We start from the raw sequence: 19,554 nt of genomic DNA on the forward strand, positions 1-19,554 counted from the left end.
AAGCGCGCCATGCGCAAGGTCGACATCTGGCTGGTGGGCTTCTACTCGCTCGTCTACATCTTCCGCGTCATCGACTCGAGCAACTACGCGAATGCGGCCATCATCAACCTCGAAGAGGGCAACGGGATCAAGGCCGAGCTCGGCTTTTCCCCGTCACAGTGGTCCTGGAGCCAGTCGATTTTCTCCTACAGCTACATGCTCTTCGAGCCGACGAATACGATTCTCCTGAAAAAGTTCCGCCCCTCTGTCTGGATGTTCCTGCTCATCCTCTCCTGGGGTGTATCCGCGACGTGCTCCGGCGCAGTCCAGAACTTCGAAGGCATGATGTGCGTCCGCTTCGCGATTGGACTTGCTGAAGCCGGGTTCTACCCGTCTGTTTTGTACCACATGGCCTTTTGGTACAAGCCCTCCGAGATGCCCTGGCGCATCGCACTCTTCTACTCCGTGGGCCAGCTCTCGTCCGCAATCTCTGGCCTCCTCGCCTACGCAATCAGCCACATGAACCGCCTCGGCGGCCTCTCCGGCTGGCGCTGGCTCTTCATCCTCGAGGGTCTCCCGGCCATCCTCTTCGCCTTTGTCGCGCTCTTCGGCGTTCCCGATTACCCCGAGACGGCCAAGATGCTCACGCCAGAGGAGAGAGAGTACCTCTCGAACCGCCTCTCGAAAGCCGCGCCCTCGGGGCGAGACCACAACTGGAGCTGGGCGGCTGTCAAGTCCCTGCTGAAGAGTCCGACGGTGTACACGTTCTCGGTGTACTGGATCGGGCATGGGATTGGTGGGTTTGGGGTGAATTATGCCTTGCCCACGGTTATTTATGAGTTGGGGTTTACCACGACGGCGAATTCGCAACTTATGAATATTGTGCGTTGATCCTCAACTGTCTATTGGGATGATAAGAGCTGACATGTCTAGCCCCCCTACGTCGCCTGCTTCCTCTTCCTCAACACCATCGGCCACTTTTTGCAGAAGAAATGGATCCGGCCCTGGACTACCGCTGTTGCCAGTACGCCCCCCCTGTCTTGCTCCAATCTATCCAGCAGGCATCCACTAACAGGAACCTCTAGTCGAAAGCACAATAATCCTCTGCTACATCCTGTTGATAACAATCCACAACAGCGTAGCAAAGTACATAATCCTAATCATCGCAACGGCCTGCGCCGGCTCCGCATACCCGGTCATCTGGCCTGAACGGATCCGCGCACTCGAGGGGACAGTGGCCGCGGGTATCGGAATCGGCCTGACGAATGCCATGGCGCAGTTTAGTGGTATCGCCGGGCCGCACGTGTACAACTCGAGGTTTGGGCCGACGTATCGGACTTCGTATATTATTTGTTTGTGCTTTTTGGTGCTGGCGATTTGTGGAATTCTCAGCTCGTGGGTGCTGGTTTGGAGGGGGGATCGGAGGCGCCAGAGGGAGGGGGAGGAGAGGGGTGTTGTTACTGAGAGTGAAGGCGATGGCGTCATTACGAATGAGAAGGGGGATGGGGAGAGGGTTTGATGGATTAGAGGATTTGCAGGCGATGAGTATGTGATCCTACTCTATCAGATAGAACTGGATACCAAGACACCAGCAATTGACACGACTTCAGTGCAATCCACGCAGACATAGTCTCAAGAGGAGGACATCCCAGAACCAAACAAGGGCAACATCTACTCCTTCATAAACTCAATAACGGCCGAAACATCCGCATCCGCATACCCCGCCTCCGCAGCCCTCGTCATCCTCCCCAGGATCGGCATAATCAAGTCAGCCGTCACGCCGGCCTCCTCACTCGCCCGAACAATATTCTGTACGCCGGCAACCTGCATCGCCATATTGGATCCCTGCGTCGTGTAATCACCCTCGTCGATCTGCTTCGCTAGAGCGCCGAGGTAGTGCGTCATTGCGCTCAGCCAGGGGGTGAGAAGCTGGATGAAGCCCGTGGCCGATGCACCGGGTTGGGACTTGACGAGCGCCGTCGCGTGGAAGAAGCCCGAGAAGAGACCGTACATTCCCGAGAGCAGCGCGAGGTCGTGCAGGGATGCGGAGCCAGGGTCTGTGCCTAGGAAACTGCTCGTCCCTAGATGGATGAGGTGCGCCTCGACGCGCGAGAAGGCCTCCGCCGATTCACCGCTGTACAGCAGCACGGCGTGCGGAGATCCGATCATATCAGGGACAGCCATGATCCCGCCGTGGATGTACTCTGCTCCTTGGGAGATCACCCACTCCGAGGTCTCGCGGGCTTGAGAAGGCGTGCCGTTCGTCAGGTTGATGACCGTCTTACCCTTCAGGGCAGCGGTTGCCTGTCCGAGTGTCTCGCGGACGGAGGCATTGTCGAGGAGGCAGAGGATGATGAGATCCGCGGCTGCGAGGCCTTCGCCGACGGTGTTTGCGAGCTTCGCGCCTTTTTCGACGAGAGGCGCTGCCTTTGAGGGCGTGCGGTTCCAGATTGTTGTGGTGTAGCCCTTTTCGATGTATTTGGCCGCGAGGGCTTTGCCCATTGCGCCGAGGCCGAAGAGGGTGATTGTGGACATTGTGAGTGAAGATGAATTGGGTTGAGATGGGAGAGGATGATTGGATGTGGTGGGCTTCAATGCTTTGATTGTTGAGCTGCTGATGATATCTACAACACAGGGCAAGAAGCCCCTTTATACTCCACTGACGACGATGCCACTCCCACGAACATCCAAACTCATTTGGTATATTAATAATGTTCTCTTCGATTCCACCTCACCCTCCGTGACGCAGATGAAGCCAAACAGTGGCCATAACCTCGTATTCAGCCTTGGCGGTTACAAATAACAGCAACGTGCAAACAGGCCAAGCTCCAAATAGACAGACACCAGAACTGAAGCAGTTAGAGTGTCAGCAGCGTGCAGCATCTCCGGCTTGGCCATCGCTTATCTCCTGCTGGGCGTCTCAGCACGGAGTCCGCGGGTTCACTCGAGAGCAGAACCTCATCGGATATCATAACCGGCTCCCCTTCCCCTTTCCATCCTTGCAAATACTCTTCTCAATAACCTCCGGCACGCCCGACGTGTCCCGTCGACAGAAACACGACGCGCGAATAGGTACATCCGCAACGGCCATTGCAAGTCTCAACGCAGGCTCAATAACAGCCGCATCTTCTGTTCTTCCCATACGCACCAAACACTCATGGTACCCCTGCAGCGCCCAGACATTCTTCGGGTGTCGGCGCGGTCGAATGAGTGATGTGTCGAGGCCGAGGTCCGCACGGTACTCTCGCGCTGCTTCTTCGACGTGGCCCTGTTCGAGTAGGAGGGCGGCGTACGCGTGCCGGGCTGGTTGCATCCACGCCCAGGGTTCACTGTAGGGAAGTTTATCGTCGAGTTCGGTGGAGTGCCGGAGGTGTTTCCAGGCTGCATCAAAGTTTCCTTCGCGGTAGGCGATCTCGCCATCGAGCATGGCGGAGGCTACGGCCAATGTCTCAACCGCTTTGCAGTTGTAGGCCCGACGCGAGGGCGCAACGCGGGAGCGCGCTTGATAGAATGCCTCGCGCTCTTTCTTGGCCATGGAGACTAGACCTGTCGCTGCGAAGGCGAGACCCTTGGCATAGTGCGTTGTAGCCGTCGTGGCGCAGTATAACTCTTGATCTTTCGGCAAGGCAGTCTGGATAATCTCCGCCCACATACCAAACCGAATAAGGACATGCAACCTCGCCGCCAGAAAATTCTCCAACCAGTCCGCCAGCGGCGGAGATCTCATACGCAATACACACTCAGGCACAGACTCCTCCATCCGGGTCACAGCATCAATCGCCGTCGCGTACTGACCCGCAAACATGGCCGCGTAGATGAGCGAGTGGTAGTTGTGTAGTCTGTAGAAGGTGTAGAGGTTATACGGCCCGACGTTCTTGAGGTACTTTTCATCAGCAAGCGTGGCCTTTTGATTTGATGTGATGGATCGTCTCCAGTCGCCGACGAGGATGTCGAGGTGGGTGGGCATGTGGTGGAGGTGGCCTGCATCGGGCACGAGCTCGCGCAGGCGGTCGGCGAGCTTGATTCCGAGTTCGGGCGTTGGGGACATTTCGATGTAGTGGATGTATAAGTGCAGTAGGCCTGGATGGTCGTGTGCGCCTTCTCGAGCGAGCGCGCCCTCGAGGACGGATTTGACCAGCATCGTCGGCGCATTCGGCGCCGGTTCCCCTGTAAACAGGTTCCAGAGCGCCCAGGGGGTAACGTTCATCAGCGCATCCGCGTAGAGGACCGCAATCTCGATGTCGTCGCCAAAGGCCTGATACACACTCGCCATGGCGGCAGCATATCGTCGATTCACGAGACCGGGGTCACTCGGCGGATCTGGGCTCTCATAGCGCGTCTGGATCGCCTCGATAACCGCCTGTTCCCACGGGATTAGATGCTTCTCATTCGCATTGACAATCTTCTTGGCCTCCCTCGCCGCCTCAAACCCCCTCCTCGCCGAAGTCTCCAAATCATGCCGATCAAACCGTTCCCAGGGTTTATTATAGTTCGGACCAACGGCATACGCAAGACCCCAATATGCCATGGCACACGAGGGGTCATGTGCGATGGCCTGCCGGAAGCAGGAAACCCCCTCGGCGTGGTTGAAAGCGTAGACCCAGACGAGACCGCGGTTGAACCATGTCTGTGCGTCCGGGGAGGTTGTGCTTATCGGGCGGGTGAAGGGGCCTAGGGCGTAGTACTCGGTGCTGGCGGGAATGGGTTTCATTGTTATCTCCGAAGGTGAGGCTCGGAGATCGGGCTGAGTCGCTGGTTTGTCATGGCAGGGGATGCTGGAGGTCAGGTACAAGACGACGATGTCACTCTGATGTGGTGGCGAGAGGGGTGGCCAGGCCAGTAAGGGGTTGCGGAGGGGTTAGCGCAGTAACTTTTATCTGGGTAATGCGGGGTTGGCGATCGTATGATAGGCAGCACCCTTTCTTGCAGTTAGAAGGGAAACTCCATTGAAGCAGCCTCAGATCCGAGTATTCCGTAGGGAATTTTCACTGTTGCTCATTTCCCACTTCGCGGAAGGTTCATTCTTGTTATTGCTTTTGATGAACTTCGCCTGGGACAGCCAGTTCCGTGGGGGCAGTGGACCGCTCTGCCCAATCAGCATAGACTACTGTCCTAGCGCGAGCCCTTTATTTGGGTTGAAATGCGGGGTTTGCAGCTCCGCTGATCAACAATGAGTCAAGACTCAAACAACAAAACTGTAATATTTGACAACTCATCATATTCCAAAAACAACCACTGAGACATGATGGATCGCCTCTCCCTCCCCACCGGCTCAACAGCCGTCGACGTGGGAATCATAGACAGGCAAGCAAACCACCCTCAAGCCCTCGGTTGAAGCATTTATTTAAGAATAGCACCACTGTAGCACCGCCCGCCTCACCGTCCCTGCATCGCACCTCCTCTCCCCCGCCACCGACCTCGACGGAGTAACATTAACGGCGCCATCGTACTCATTCTTCATCGCGCACCCGTCGGGTCGCAAAATCCTCTTCGATCTGGGGCTGCGCAAGGACTGGTGGAATCTCACGCCCACCACGAATCATTTTCTGAAGAGTGCAGGGTGGAAGCTTGAGGTCACCAAGAATGTCAGCGACATCCTGCAAGAGAATGGCGAGGCCCTTGAAGACATCGAGGCTGTTGTCTGGAGTCACCACCACTTTGACCATGTTGGGGATATGAGTGCTTTCCCGGAGACGACGAAGATAATCGTTGGGCCGGGTTTCAAGAGGCATTACACGCCCGCCTACCCAAGTAATCGCACCTCAACCCTCTTTGAATCCGACTGGGAAAATCACAGCCTGCACGAGCTCTCATTCGATGAATCCGAAACAGAAACGCTGCTACAGATCGGCCCATTCAACGCAATCGACTATTTTGGCGACGGCAGTTTCTACATCCTCGATGCACCGGGACATACTTTTGGGCACATTGCTGCCCTTGCCCGCGTGGCGGCTGACAGACATGATCCTGGGAAAAACAACTTCGTGTTTATGGGCGGCGATACGTGTCATTTTGCAGGGCAGTTTCGGCCGACGGTGGAGCGGCCTCTCCCAGGTGAAGGCGCGGAATATACTTCCGAGGCGTCCCAGATCCAGCCCAATCTTCAGCACCAGGCCCAGGCCCAGGCCTGGGCTTCCACCGCTGCTTGTCCTGGGTCCATAATGGAGAGACTATTGGCTAACCCAACAACGCCACTCTTCGAAATGCCGGCGACAAACACGGTAGATGTAGCCGAGGCCCACGCGTCGATATCCAAGATGCAAGCCTTTGACGCAGCCGAAAATATCTGGGTCGTCATTGCGCATGACCAGGCCCTCCTCGACCTCGTCGACTTTTATCCCGCGAGCGTAAATGATTGGCAGAGAAAAGGCTATGCCCAGAAGACACGGTGGAGGTTTTGGAACACGTTGGCACGGAAAAAAGTCTGAGACGAAGCTTGCGTGATCGTGCAGGATCTTGTATCTCTTGGGTACCGGCCCGATCGGAGATTTGGTTCGCTGGATGCTTGGGGGTGTCTCGTATCGATCTGTTTGTGGAGGCTGTGACCCAGCAAGGAGGATTAACTTGTTCAGACTCAGAGCTTATTTCAGCTCGTCTGCTCGTCGCTGCGGCTAAGCATACTAGGTAGAGGGCTATTTGAGGTTTATGCGATTCCATGAACCTGATTGGTTGCGATTATACGAACGCCACGGCGAATTCAAACTCCGAGTCGTAGAACAAAATCAAAAGAAAACATTACATGCTGTATCCCTGACACCTGCAACCTGCTGCTTACCTACCTCTCGGCCTCAGAATCCGGAATATCCTCCAGCCCCAAGCCACGATTCTCCCTCCTCACACCACTGGCACCCCCAATCACACTGCTATCTTCCCCAATCCTCGTCCCAGCAGAACTAATACTCGCCTCCGAAACCCCCGAAACGTACCTTGGCCGCCCAACCCCACTTACACTCCCATCCGCCTCAACCAGCTGCGTCGAATACGACTGCATGCTCGAGAGACTGGAGACGTTGCGCGTATGGCCTGGCCGTGTTGCGGTCGCGGATGCTGGGACGTCGGCTTCCTTTTCCTGCGGGACTTCCGGGGAGACGGGGGATATGTATCCCATGGCCCCGGGGGTTGTTGCTGGACTTGTTGTTGCCGCGGGGCTCGATGCTGACGCCGGGTATGATGCGAGGGGGTGGTCGTTGTAGGATGTTGGGAGTTCGACGGCGTAGCCTCTGCTCGTCCCTAGAGAGCCATTTCCATTAGTATCACGCACAGCGCAGTATAAGGCAAGAGAAACTGGGTGGGTGATGCCATACCCTGCATCTCGTAAACAGGCTCGCTCCCCGCCTCCGCCGTCGCCGTGGTCCCCGACACGGCCCCGGTGCCAGTCGTAACACTCGGCGCAACCGTCTCGTCATTCGTACACCCACCAGAGACCGTCGTCGTCTCCTCCCCATCGTTCGCATCCTTGGGCGGCGAAAACGCGCCAGCATGCACCCACTGCATCACCCGTGATCCACGGGATGCTTCACTATGTCGTCGCCCCCCAGCGCGGAGCTTTCTGCGGCGCCGGAGGAACCAAAAGGCGAATGCGCCGACGAGGGCGAGGACGCCGACGACGACGCCGATGACGGCGCCGGCCCAGGAGGGGAAGCTTGATCCGCCGGAGTCCGGGGTTGGGACCGTGGTTGTTGTTATGTTTGTGGCGTTGTAGGGGTACCAGGTTGAGATTGGGGAAGTGTATGAGCGGGAGAAGACGGCTTCGAGGGAGGAGTTTGTCCATGAGGAGGGGGATGTCCTGTAGACAGAATCAGTATGGTCAAGACATAAAAAGGGCAGGGTCTAGTCTAGTTTGGATGGATCACTCACTCTCCACGGATCCTCGAGGCAACCAACTCGGGCACCACATACTCCTGCCAAACTTCGGGATTATAGCTATCCTGAAACCGCCCGGTATTCAGATTAAACACCCTCACCATCCCATCAACACAAGTCATCGGATCCGTCACTTCCCCACCGAGCACAAGCATCTGATCCGGATACGGCTTGACGCACTTGTGCCCGTGTCGTCCGGGTCCGTCGCCGTCGTACAGGTGGACCCATTCGAAGGAGGGGAGCGACAACACGTAGACGGAGTCGCTGGGGGTGTTGGTGGGTCGGAGCCCGTCGTAGCCGCCGTAGATGTAGATGTTGTGCGAGGTCGTGGGCGTGGGTGTGTCCTCATTGGAGGTGGAGGCGTAGACGGAGCAGAATTGCGTTAGTGCTGGGGGGATGTCGCCGGTTGTGTTTTGGAGGTACCTACATCCGATCAGTACATGGACGACCCTCTGGAGGTCAAGTATAGGGATGATGGGTGTCTTACCACCGCTCCCCGGCAACATCATAAACAGCAACCGTGCTCATGTACCCAGGACTAACCCGCGCACTCTCCGCCTCATCCTCGTCACTCAGCCCGCCCGCATAAAGAGCCTCAAGGTGCCTCACCCCCCCAATCAGCACAACAACCCCTTTATCACCAACCGGAACCCAAACCGCCTCTCCGTTCGCACGCGGCGGAACAAACTCCGGCAGGGAGACATTCGTAAACACCGGATTGCGCATCTCGGACATATCCACCTGGATCATATGCTGCGACAGGTTGGTTGCCGAGCCGTTCTCGTAGATGGGACCCCAGTCCGGTGCGCGCAGCCCGCTGATGTAGAAGCCGAGATTTTCGGAGGGTGAAGAGACGCCCGCGCCGGCGGTGATGTAGCGGGTGATGTCGTTGTCGAGGTCTTCGTTTATGAATTGCGGTTCCCACATTGTGAGGTGTGGGCCGTATTGGTAGAGTTCGTAGGCGAGGATCTGGTCGGGGGATGGTTCGGATTGGCTTGCTGTTGGGGAGAGGAGGCCGCTGTAGATGAGTTAGAAGACACACGAGGAATGGAGTACGCAGGTGATTAGTGGAATGGGACAATCGAGGAGTGCTGGGGATGGGGACGGTACCCGTATAGCCAGAATTTGTTATCGTTTGCAAACATGACTCCATCGTGGTATGTCGGCGCCAGGTTATTTGCGATGCCGCCCGCCTTGGGTATGGAGCCGAATAATGCAGTGAGGTTTGTGGTTGCGGTGTTGAAGGTTTGGTTGAGGTAGAGGTAGTAGAGCAGGCCCTCGTCGTTGTCTGATGAAATGTCAGCGACTCGCTCATGCTATTACCATTCGGCTTCGGAGTGTACATACTCGTGCTTTCTACACTGGTGCTTCCATCGTTGTATCCTCTGACTCGGTTAGTGTCGCCCCTTGAACAGACCGAGTGAGTGACTTACATCTGCCACCAGAGGGCGCCCCCGTCCAGGTAGACGGTATCGCGAATCGTATTCACTGCCAGGGTGAGTTTCATCGAACCACCGACAAATTTCAGAGCAGAGCAGAGCTCACCTCTCGCCTCCCTCCAATTGCACATGGAAACATTGATTGTATGCTCCCAACTCTGCGCCCGCGACTCGCGCACCAGCAGCGCGAGCGCAAATAGCCATCTCGTCGAATCAAGCGGCATGGTTTACTGCAGAATATCGCTAGATCTATCGTGGCTGCTCATCACCTCGACATATTTTCTCTCCTCTCTGTTCCTCTGTTTTCTGCTTTCTTTCTTCTCCGCGTGCCCCTTTTCGCTGCGCGGCGCTTTGCGTTTTCTTTGTTTCGCCTGGGCCCCGCGCTGAGCAGATGGTGCAACCAGCAAAAGCAAAACAGACAAAGAAAGCGAGATGTTCCCGGCGGGCTAATATACGCTGACAACTCACGGGCGAGTGTGCAGGGCAAATGTCAGACAGACAAGCCGACTTGGTCTTACCGATTCTGTCCTTCATGTAGTACGGTACGTATTTGTTGCACTGCCGAGGAAATAATGAATTGCGTCCATCCCATAATAATTATCCCTTCCCTTCCGTCTGTCCTCTTTAATCTATTCATTAGTTTCCCCCTCGGGCTGGGCGCAGGTTGCTTCTTTCTTCGGTCGTGGATAAGCACACGCCCCGCTGTCAGTTTACGACAACACTCTTGACCAAGAGCGGCGCTGGCAGCCTAGTGAGGAGGAGGAATGTCGCTGGGCCACACAAAGGGCCTGGGTTGTTCGGTCCGGATGCACTGCTATCGCAAGGTTTGGGGATGTGCATGGGCCCAAGCACAGGCCTGCAGCGTAAGTGGCTGGGCACCGCACCAGAGGCTATGGCAGGATTTAGGCTGACGAGGGGCAGACGGGGCTCTGCTTGACAAACTCTCTGTCTTATTTTTCGATCAAATAGACTCATCCGAATGAGTTCAATCTCTTCCCACGGATGGAACGCTCTCTCGCCAGTCGACTCTCGTATTACCTCTTCGCATCCCTGCATCAGCTGCAACCCTTGCGCACAACTCACAGCTCAGCCGTAAGCAGGTCAGCCGACTAGCCTCCAATAGTCGACCAGCCTTGTCCTTGCAGATCTGACCGCCTGCCAATGCATACGCCCACTTGCACGATTCTCCGCGCGAGCCGTGGACACGGGATTGTCGTCTTGGTCCAGGTAAGGCTGCTCAGTCCCAGTAGGCGATTGAGCCGCTGCCACCGCAACGCTACCTGCCTACGTGCGTACGTACGTAACCAACCCTACTTCCCTCCCCTGCTGTTTCTCCATTTTCTCCGCAGCCGCAGCGGAGCATTCGCTGCCTGCCTGTCGTCCGGTCCCTTGCCCACAGCTCCGTTCCTACTGGCCCCACTAGAGGGAGGCTCTTGCAGGACCCTCTCACAGCGCAGTGGCAGTGGCAGTGAGTGCAGTGCGCAGTCGAGTCACACTCGATTCGATTCCGTTTCGGTGTATAAAGACTTCCCTCCCGAATCCGCACCCGCTCTGACAAAGACGGAGACGATGGACCATTTTCCAATTCTTCTCGAGGCCGAGGTCGATTGCGATTTCTTTGTTCTCTCTGCTGCTACTGCAACCTTGTAATCATCCAACCATTAAACTATTAGCCTGTAGTCTGTCATCCACTGTCTTGTCCCTGTTTGTGGCCGTCTCGCCTCGTGCCCCGGTGGACCTGAACCGAACCAAACTGTTGTTTTCCTTTTTTGTTTCTTTTTTCCCTTGAATTGGCCTTCGCTTCGTTTGTTTCTTCGTTGCGTCGTTCGTTCCTTCAGGCGATTCGATTCTCCCCCCCTCTCGCTCATCGTCCATCCTCATCTTACGCGCAGCTCCTGTCGGGATTTCCTTTCTTTCTTCATCCTGCATCTCATCTCTCGAATGAGTGCATGACGGATTGTGCTGGATTGTCCTTGCAAGTCAAGTCGCGCATCGAGTCCTAACAGACCGCCATTGCTCTTGACCTGACTGGACCCGACTGAACCAACGCACAAAGCCTCAAGGCTTCACCTGTCGCAGCCATGCGCATCCGCTACGGCCCGTCCCTGCTCCTCGCGGCGGCCTCGACGCTCTTGCTCTCCGCGTCCGCGCAGGTGACTACGACGATCGACTCGACGATTACAGTGACGGGGTGTGGGTGTACTGAGGTAAGTCACCTCCACTCGGCTCAATTGGGTTGAATCCATATCAGATACAGTGCAGCGCTGACTGGAGTATGGTAGGATCCGACGTACTCAGAAAACCCGCCGGCTCCGCCACCGGTGACGGATACGAGTACAAGTACAAGTACCACCACTTCCACTACTACTAGTATTACGACGACAACGCAGGAGCCGACTACTGATTCGACTACGACGACGACGACGACGACGACGACCACGACTACTAGTACAACAACCACTGAGGACCCCACTACTACTACGACTACAACTACTACAACTCCACCTCCTCCAATCACCGATTCCACGACCACAACTACTACTAGTACGAGCACTTCCACGACGACTACTGAGGACCCGACCACATCTACGACGACTACTACGACTACTACGACTACTACGAGTAGTACTACTACTAGTACCTCGACGACAACTACCGAGAACCCAACCACAACCACAACTACTACAACGACCACCGAGGACCCGACCACATCTACGACGACCACGACAACCACTTCTAGTACCGGGTACGCCACTAACTCTCTGCCGGTAACCACACCGACAACCACAGTCACAATCACCAGTACGGGGACCTGCAATGCAATCCCGCCGCCAGCTGGCGAGACTCAGACAGTCACCGTCACCGACACAGTAACCGGTCCACCGGGCCCAGGCCAAACAGAGACCGTCACTGTAACCGCGCAGCCTGAACCTGGGCCACCGGTGACAATTACGAATTCACAGGAGATCCCGGTCCCCGGCCCAACGGTTACGGCTACCGCGACGTACTGCGGCGAGCAGCCTGGGCCGGAGCCTGTCACTGTTACTGCCAACGTCACTGTGACGGAGACTGAGACGCAGACGACGACTCTGCCGCCGAGTACGATTGTCGAGACGACGACGACGACTGTTACGGGCGAGCCGGAGACTATTATTGTTCCTGGGCTGAACACGACTGTTACCGAGACGGAGACGGTCACTCAGGATGGAAGTACAGTGACGAACCCCGGCTTGGAGACGACAGTTACCGAGACCATCACTGAGGGTGGAAGTACAGTCACGGAAACAGTGACCTCGGGTGGAACTACAATCACCGAAACCGTCTCTGGCCCCAGAACGACCGTCACGGCGACGGTCACTGGAGATGGAAGCACGATTACTCTCGAGGTCCCTGGACCTATTACCACGGAGCCGGGGCCTACGATTGTTCAAACGACGACCGTCACGGGGCCGACTTTGGTGGAGACTGTGCTTGTTACTGAGATTGTTACGACGACGGTTGTTGGTACGTATTGACTCGCATTCTCTCTGCTAGGCCATGCTGATGATGGACATGACAGGCCCCGGCACGACTTCGATCATCACCCGGACAGAAGTCACAACCCTTCCTGCGACTACACTACCAGGCGAAACCGTAATTATCCCTCCAACAACACTACCAGGGGAAACCCTAATCATCCCCCCAACAACGCTCGCCGGAGAAACGGTCACCGTCACTGGAACAGGTACACCCATCCCAAATCCATCCATCCTGATACCATTATACTAACTGATCATGGATATAGCCACAGAAACCCTCTCCATCTGCCCAACCCTAACCGTAAACCCAACCTACACCCCTCCCGCCCCCTTGCCCACAGACTACACCTGGGGCTGCCCACCCGCCCACCTCTGCCGCCCGAAACACCTCGACGTGATCGGCGGGTGCAACCTCGAAGCCGGGCTGCCTGCAGAAAGCTACGTCTGCAGCCCCGACGAGTGCATCGAATCCCCTCCCTACATCGAGGACCAGTACTGGGGCGAGCCCGTCGTCTCGGATGAGGTTTCCACGTATAATGTCTCGAAGTATTACTTCAATCTCGACCCGGAGATTTTCGGGTTGAATTATTCGATCTTCAGACTTCCCGAGGGCGAGCGCGCGAGGACGGTGCATTACAAGAAGGCGCTGCTGGACTATTCAATCACGGATATAAAGGGCACCGGCAGACGACCCCTCCTCCCGCGCCAGCAAGACCCCCTTACCGATGAAACCATCCCCGGCGTGTGCTACGACGAATGCAACAGCGCAGCGCTCGAAGCCCAACACGTCGGCAAAACAAACTCGCTCTGCGACGGGCCCTCGCCGTTTATGAATCTGCTCAACCAATGTCGCTCGTGCTGCGATCGATGGGGCAAGGATGATAACCTTACCTTTGAGGAAGGCGTCGTTCCGGAATTTCAGCAGTTTTTGGGATTCTGTCAGGGGCGGCATCATGAGGGGCCCACTGCGCAGCCGATCACTACGCGGAGTTCAACGGGGACTGCGACTGGGACGAGGCCGACGACGAGGACTTCAGCGGGTCAGTCCACTAGTTCTAGTCAAAGCTCGGCTACGGCGACGACGACTACGTTGGCGGGTGGCGATGAGCCGACGGGTTCCTCAACGACGGTTACCGCGACGTCTACCTCGACATCTTCTCCGACATCAATCGATGATGACGACTCGGCCTCGACTACAACAACACGCACAGAGACAGATAGCGCGTCCGAAACAGAGACGGAATCACCTTCGACGACCTCTGGCGGTGATGATGACGAGTCCGAAACGTCGACGGATTCTGCATCGCCTACGGGTACCTCAGGCTCAGACTCAGACTCCTCGACGACGTCTTCATCTGGGGACGATGACTCCACCGAGCCCACAGGAAGCCCTACTAGCACAACCTCTTCAGGAACCGGATCTGGCTCCGGCTTCGACTCCAATGATTCGTCGACTTCCGGCCCGTCGCAGCCCGAATTCACCGGCGCAGCGTCGTCGCTAACCCGGATCGCGCCGCTGCACTACGGACTCATACCTGTTTTGCTCGCATTCATGCTCTAGACATGAGCACGAGACTGCTATACGGAGAATTGATACTGTTATTTTGATGCGCCACGTTGACGGAGGAATGAGATGAGATGAGGGAAATGAAAGTTGAGAGACGGAGGAAGCGTTGAAGGATTCTTGGATTCGATTCTATATACACGCATACGCATGCGAGCCGCGAACTTAATATCTTAGTACAGCTTGCTTGTCATTCCATAGAAGTGAAAATGATTCGTTTACCAATAGTTAACGTAATTCCCGGGTCGTCCGATCATCCCGGGTCATCCGATCACCCACCAAAAAATCATCGCGCGTTCAACGCGTAATTATTCAAGCAACCACCATGCCACTAAAATCGCGTTAATCACGTCAAAACTTGGTGGAACAAGAGGGTAGAATCTAACTTGTAATTAAAGCCCTAAAGAACTATAAAATTCTAAGTATTTATTAAGTAGTAGAAACTTTTAATATGCCCTATATAATACTTTTAGATCGACTAAGTGGACACTTATTTTAAGGAGAACTTCGGAACCATAACCTTAGGCTATCTAAGACTTAGGAAGAGACCTTGATATAATAGATTATATCTAGGGATACGCGTGGAGTCGCTCCCAGGCCATTACATATATAGTAAATGGCTAATATAATCCTCTAATAGGATTCACTAACGCCCCCTAAGCTAATTAGGAAGAACTAGGTCACTGAGTTTATTAAGTACTATAATAGCATTAAATCTTGATTTACTTAATAATATAACTATTCACGTGCTCTTTATAAAGATCCTAAGGTTATTAATAATTAGTTCAAGCGCTTAAAAGAGGTTCAAGACAAGCATGGTATTCAGGCTGAAGATATCTATAACTTTAATAAGACTGGCTTTGTTATAGGCCTTATTATAACTACTAAAGTAGTTACATGGTTAAATATATTAGGAAGGCCTTATCTTATTTAACTAGATTAGCGCGAATAGGTTACTATATTTAAATATATTAGCTCTATAGGATTTAGTGTTCTAATATATATTATCTTTAAAGGAAAGGTCCATATACAGGGATGGTTCGAAGAACTCGATTTACCACGCGACTGGAGGATCGAAGTAAGCGCAAATGGATGGACAACAGACCAGATAGGCCTCCGGTGGCTAGAGAAGTGCTTTATTCCTGCAACAACTGCGCGGACTAAGGGGGGGTCTTGATTACTAGTTCTAGACGGCCACAGGAGTCACCTCACGCCTGAATTTAATAAGATATATAAGGATAATAATATTATATGTATCTACATGCCTCCTTATTTATCTCACCTCTTATAACTACTAGATATTGGTTATTTTGGCCTATTAAAGCGCGCTTATAGGGGCCTTATTAAGGCAAAGATATAGTTAGGATATAACTATATTAATAAGCTTAACTTCTTAAAGGCCTATCCTATGGCTTGCTAATAGGTCTTCTCTATAGAGAATATTTAAAGCGGCTTCTATATAGCTAGAATATAACCTTATGATCCTAGCTAGGTGCTTGATAAGTTGAATTACACGGTTCATACGCCTACCCCCCCAGGAAGCAGAGGGGGGGCTTTAATAAGCTCTTCTACGCTTGCCACGCCTTATATAGTTCGTTAACTGTATAAAAAAGCTTTATTAGTTAAGAAGATACTTACTAGGGGCTACTAGGCCTCTTTTAGTCCTTCTAAGTAAGCGCTAGATAAGCTTATAAAGGGCTGTGAGATGGTAATATACAACACCGCGATGACCCTTAAGGAATTGAATGATCTCCGCGCAGAAAGCCAGATTCAACAGCAAAAAAAAGGTCGATCTAAACGGCAAATGAGTCCTATAGCTGGTCTACAAGTGCAAGAGGCAAGGGACCTAATTACGTTGAGAAATAAGTAACTAAATATGGATGAAGGGGGTCCTAGTAGTTCTACTCCACTCACTTCTAGAGCCTGAAAACGTGCGCTACCAAGGTGTAGTGAATGTGGTATATAGGGCCATATTTAAACTAGGTGTCCTAATCACCGTCAAACTTAGTTTAATTAAAAATATTAAGAATTGCGTTGTTGGGAATAGCTTCAAGTTCGACAAGTATCTATATTTTTGATGGGTGATTGGATGACCCGGGATGATCGGACGACCCGGGAATTACGTTAATAGGCACAATCGAAATGACTAATCTATTTGCTTCCGAATCTGGGGGAAAACGATTACTTGTCGAATAAAATCGCTGGATTTTGTTCTTGGGCCCTATGTTGCCATTCTCATTTTCGACCTCCATGAATCTGTGTTCTATAATATATCTTTATGCGACCTGAGGCTGTGTCTTGCCTCCCAACTCAGCGCGCCGGGAACCTGGGCAGGATGCTCGCGACGTCTAGACGTCACCAGGTTATTGCTCTGTGCAGCTAGAAATAAAGAGAAGCCGCACCGCGGCCGTGATTCTGAACGAGAAGAAAGGAAGTTAGAAGTGATTACATTTAATGGTTGTATCGCCACACCGTGCTATACCCGTTGAAAACTAGGCAGATGGCCTACCGAAAGTCAACTAACTATCCCTGAAAGCAATACAAGCTCAGTTCAGGCTCAATGGCTGTGCGGGTCAAATCATATCCGGGATAGATTTATCAAGCTTTTGCCGAACAGAGCCTCTTGATTCTTGACTCGGTTTCACATATCCAAGAAAATTTTACTTTTATCAGTATGCCCTCTATACCGTTCGCTCTCAGCGTGTTGTTGTTGTGCTAGAGTAGGGCAGGGACTAGGTAGGCTTTGGTTGCGATTGGGATGGAAAATCGGGTTAGATAATATTGTCGAGATAATTGCAGCGATTCCGGACGAAAGAAGATATGGGGATGAGAGACTTGCAGTAATGACTTGGGAATTGAGGTCCAAGAAGACCATGTCCAGCTAAATTAACCGAGATCTTGGCCCCTCGTGAGTTTGCGCCGCGACAGCGTCACACGGTCATCTATCTATCCCTCCCCCTGCGTAGCCATTATTTCCTTCTTGCCGGCTCCACATCGCGCGGGCAGCCGCAGCCTGAAGTTGGAGCCCGAAGACGCCATGGAGGTACAGACTCAACCTCCGTTTCTGGCCATAATGGCGATCCACGAATGCGTCGAGGTTGTTCTGGGCTGTTTACCCCGCTCCGACCTCAAGAACCTGCGCTTGGCGTGCAAAGCCGCAGACGAGGTCGTTACATCCAGTGTATCACCCCTCTTTCGCCGGGTGTATATCTCGGCGTTTCGACATGATCTTGAGGCTCTAAGGGAGATTGCGCGCCACCCGCGCTTGTCGCGCTGTGTCCGTGAGTTGGTCTGGGATACCTCCATGCACCCTAACATGTATCCGCACCGCGAGTCATATTATTACGAAACCTACTATCAGCAGCAGGCATCTGAATATATCGTCGCCGGATTCACGGATGCGCTCACCCAGGGGAAAGACTTTGAGCTCCTCGTCGAAGCGCTCCCTTGCTTCCCGAGATTACAGGGTGTAACATTTACCGTGCTCATGTCGCACTGGATCCCGCGGTCGCATAGTCCCAATACCGCTTCGCATCCGCGGTTCGATTTCAGGACGGAGCTTGCGTTGGTGGATGGAGTGACGCAGTATTCGTCGCCTGCGATGCGGGCGTGGGAGGAGCGCGGGATCGACTATGTCCTCAAGCATCACAACATCCCACTTGGGTATCCACGCCAGATACCAGACGATGATGTCTTGACGAGTCTCGAGGAGATGGCGGCGGGTCTACCAACTGCAGAGCGCGTTGACTTTGCGGAACTCGCGACGTATACTCATCGCGCGCCGATTTTGATGCTCGCTGCTCTCCGTGCGCTGAAGATCCGGCTAACCTCCTTCGTCATCGACCTCCCATTCCTGCGCGCGAGGCATCGCAACGTATCTACTTCGTGGTTCCGAGGCCTCAACCTTCTTATCCTCGGATTCCCAACTATCCCGCTGGCCTCCATATGGTTCTTCGACATGTTCCGCTCCCTCCGCCGACTGCGACTCGGTCTGGATGACACCGCTGGCTGCAGGGAATCGATAGCGCGCGCGTTCGCCGGCGCCACGAGCCTCGAGGTCCTGGAGGTGGTCCTGTACCGTCAGGGCTGGCTTGATCTGAACAACCTTCTGCCGCCGCTGAGACTGAAGAGACTCGTGTTGCAGAATTTTGATGTAGGCAGGGGCGATTGGGAGAATGTTCTCATGCCCTGGTGCTTTGGGAACCGTCTGGAGACACTGCACCTAGCTAGGTGTCGTTTTCTGAGGCCGGAGGGTGTTGGCAAGACGGAGATTTTTGCTGCGCTGTTGGCGAGGGATACCAGTTGTCCTCCTCGGGATGTACTGTACTCGAATTTTGATAGGGAACTCGGATACCGCGTCGACTCGGACTCGAGCTCTAACTCGGATGCAGAAGACGAAGCCGAAGATGAACACGGAACCTGCTTCCTGGACATAGACTTCAACTCCGACTCATCCTCAGAATCAGACCCAGATTTCTTCCCCAGCACAGAAGAAATGCTCTCCCGCCATGCCGACGCCCCCTTCTACGACGACGCAGCCGGGGACTTTGCCGAGGAAATGGCATACGTATACTGGCAGTACTACCACAGCGAAGGCCCAGACGAGTTCACCGAGCCGATCGACACGGTGCCGATAGAAGACGAGATCCCCATGGCGCGCTTGCGGGCAGACGCGGCGCGGATGATTGACGACGAGGTCTCAGATGAAAATGTTGAGCTGGTGTACGAGGCATGGGTTTGGGGGTGTGAGGGGGGTGGCAAGCTGAGGGTTTGGATTGACGGGTTTAAGGTGCATAGTAAGAGGTACGAGGTTTGACGTGTGTGTGGTTTTGGGGAGTTGAACCATGTGCCTTGTCTCTGCTTGGCCTCGGTCCATTGTCCGCGACGTGCTCGAGCTCCTCCCGTCGCAGGAGGGACAATTACGGACAGGGCTCCGCGGACGCAGACGCGACCCTTGTTCAAGATAGCAGGGCAAACGTGTCGGACCAAGGTGTGCCCTTTAAAATGAAATAGAAAGGTGCGACCCGTGACGGAGAATCCAAGGGGCGGTCGTTCCTTCCTTAAACACATGCTGTGTACACAATATGGAAAGAGCATAAATTGACTGTCTGATACCGTGACAAGATTAATCCTGCCTGGTGTCAAATGCTACCTAGCACCACCTGTACCTGTACATTCTCCTTCTGACTGG

At 54.1% G+C, this 19,554-nt stretch overlaps 8 protein-coding genes across 8 annotated transcripts; 5 read left to right on the forward strand and 3 right to left on the reverse strand.

Annotated features, from left to right (window-relative positions):
• Positions 1 to 9: 9 nt before the first annotated feature.
• On the forward strand, positions 10 to 1,609 carry BJX68DRAFT_257718 (major facilitator superfamily domain-containing protein; the record flags this gene model as incomplete). Its single annotated transcript, XM_071043392.1, has 4 exons — positions 10 to 861; positions 913 to 1,003; positions 1,065 to 1,430; positions 1,551 to 1,609. 4 exons carry the CDS (start codon positions 10 to 12, stop codon positions 1,607 to 1,609), a joined length of 1,368 nt encoding a protein of 455 aa, XP_070895214.1.
• Positions 1,610 to 1,627: 18 nt separating this feature from the next.
• BJX68DRAFT_166670 (NAD(P)-dependent oxidoreductase) lies at positions 1,628 to 2,730 on the reverse strand. Its single transcript, XM_071036971.1, has one exon. It carries the CDS (start codon positions 2,512 to 2,514, stop codon positions 1,651 to 1,653), a length of 864 nt encoding a protein of 287 aa, XP_070895215.1. The 5' UTR covers positions 2,515 to 2,730; the 3' UTR covers positions 1,628 to 1,650.
• BJX68DRAFT_166669 (uncharacterized protein) lies at positions 2,731 to 4,758 on the reverse strand. Its single transcript, XM_071036970.1, has one exon. It carries the CDS (start codon positions 4,688 to 4,690, stop codon positions 2,948 to 2,950), a length of 1,743 nt encoding a protein of 580 aa, XP_070895216.1. The 5' UTR covers positions 4,691 to 4,758; the 3' UTR covers positions 2,731 to 2,947.
• A 411-nt stretch (positions 4,759 to 5,169) lies between these two features.
• BJX68DRAFT_244630 (MBL fold metallo-hydrolase) lies at positions 5,170 to 6,724 on the forward strand. The gene is made up of 2 exons (XM_071041346.1): positions 5,170 to 5,283; positions 5,345 to 6,724. The coding sequence occupies exons 1-2, from the start codon at positions 5,222 to 5,224 to the stop codon at positions 6,405 to 6,407; spliced, it is 1,125 nt and encodes a 374-aa protein (XP_070895217.1). The 5' UTR covers positions 5,170 to 5,221; the 3' UTR covers positions 6,408 to 6,724.
• Positions 6,725 to 6,754: 30 nt separating this feature from the next.
• On the reverse strand, positions 6,755 to 9,505 carry BJX68DRAFT_270586 (uncharacterized protein; the record flags this gene model as incomplete). Its single annotated transcript, XM_071046700.1, has 8 exons — positions 6,755 to 7,209; positions 7,284 to 7,765; positions 7,837 to 8,265; positions 8,330 to 8,860; positions 8,953 to 9,130; positions 9,190 to 9,227; positions 9,276 to 9,330; positions 9,388 to 9,505. 8 exons carry the CDS (start codon positions 9,503 to 9,505, stop codon positions 6,755 to 6,757), a joined length of 2,286 nt encoding a protein of 761 aa, XP_070895218.1.
• A 2,800-nt stretch (positions 9,506 to 12,305) lies between these two features.
• BJX68DRAFT_244631 (uncharacterized protein) lies at positions 12,306 to 12,919 on the forward strand (the record flags this gene model as incomplete). The annotated part of the gene is made up of 2 exons (XM_071041347.1): positions 12,306 to 12,785; positions 12,841 to 12,919. The coding sequence occupies exons 1-2, from the start codon at positions 12,645 to 12,647 to the stop codon at positions 12,916 to 12,918; spliced, it is 219 nt and encodes a 72-aa protein (XP_070895219.1). The 5' UTR covers positions 12,306 to 12,644.
• Positions 12,920 to 13,657: 738 nt separating this feature from the next.
• Positions 13,658 to 14,512, forward strand: BJX68DRAFT_244632 (uncharacterized protein). The gene has a single exon (XM_071041348.1). The coding sequence runs from the start codon at positions 13,678 to 13,680 to the stop codon at positions 14,299 to 14,301; it is 624 nt and encodes a 207-aa protein (XP_070895220.1). The 5' UTR covers positions 13,658 to 13,677; the 3' UTR covers positions 14,302 to 14,512.
• Positions 14,513 to 17,314: 2,802 nt separating this feature from the next.
• Positions 17,315 to 19,503, forward strand: BJX68DRAFT_244634 (uncharacterized protein). Its single transcript, XM_071041349.1, has one exon. The coding sequence runs from the start codon at positions 17,401 to 17,403 to the stop codon at positions 19,177 to 19,179; it is 1,779 nt and encodes a 592-aa protein (XP_070895221.1). The 5' UTR covers positions 17,315 to 17,400; the 3' UTR covers positions 19,180 to 19,503.
• The last annotated feature ends 51 nt before the right edge of the window (positions 19,504 to 19,554 follow it).

The sequence above is a fragment of the Aspergillus pseudodeflectus genome, assembly GCF_044049435.1.
Source record: "Aspergillus pseudodeflectus strain CBS 756.74 chromosome Unknown BJX68scaffold_50, whole genome shotgun sequence".
In the NCBI taxonomy this organism is placed as follows: Eukaryota; Fungi; Ascomycota; class Eurotiomycetes; order Eurotiales; family Aspergillaceae; genus Aspergillus; species Aspergillus pseudodeflectus.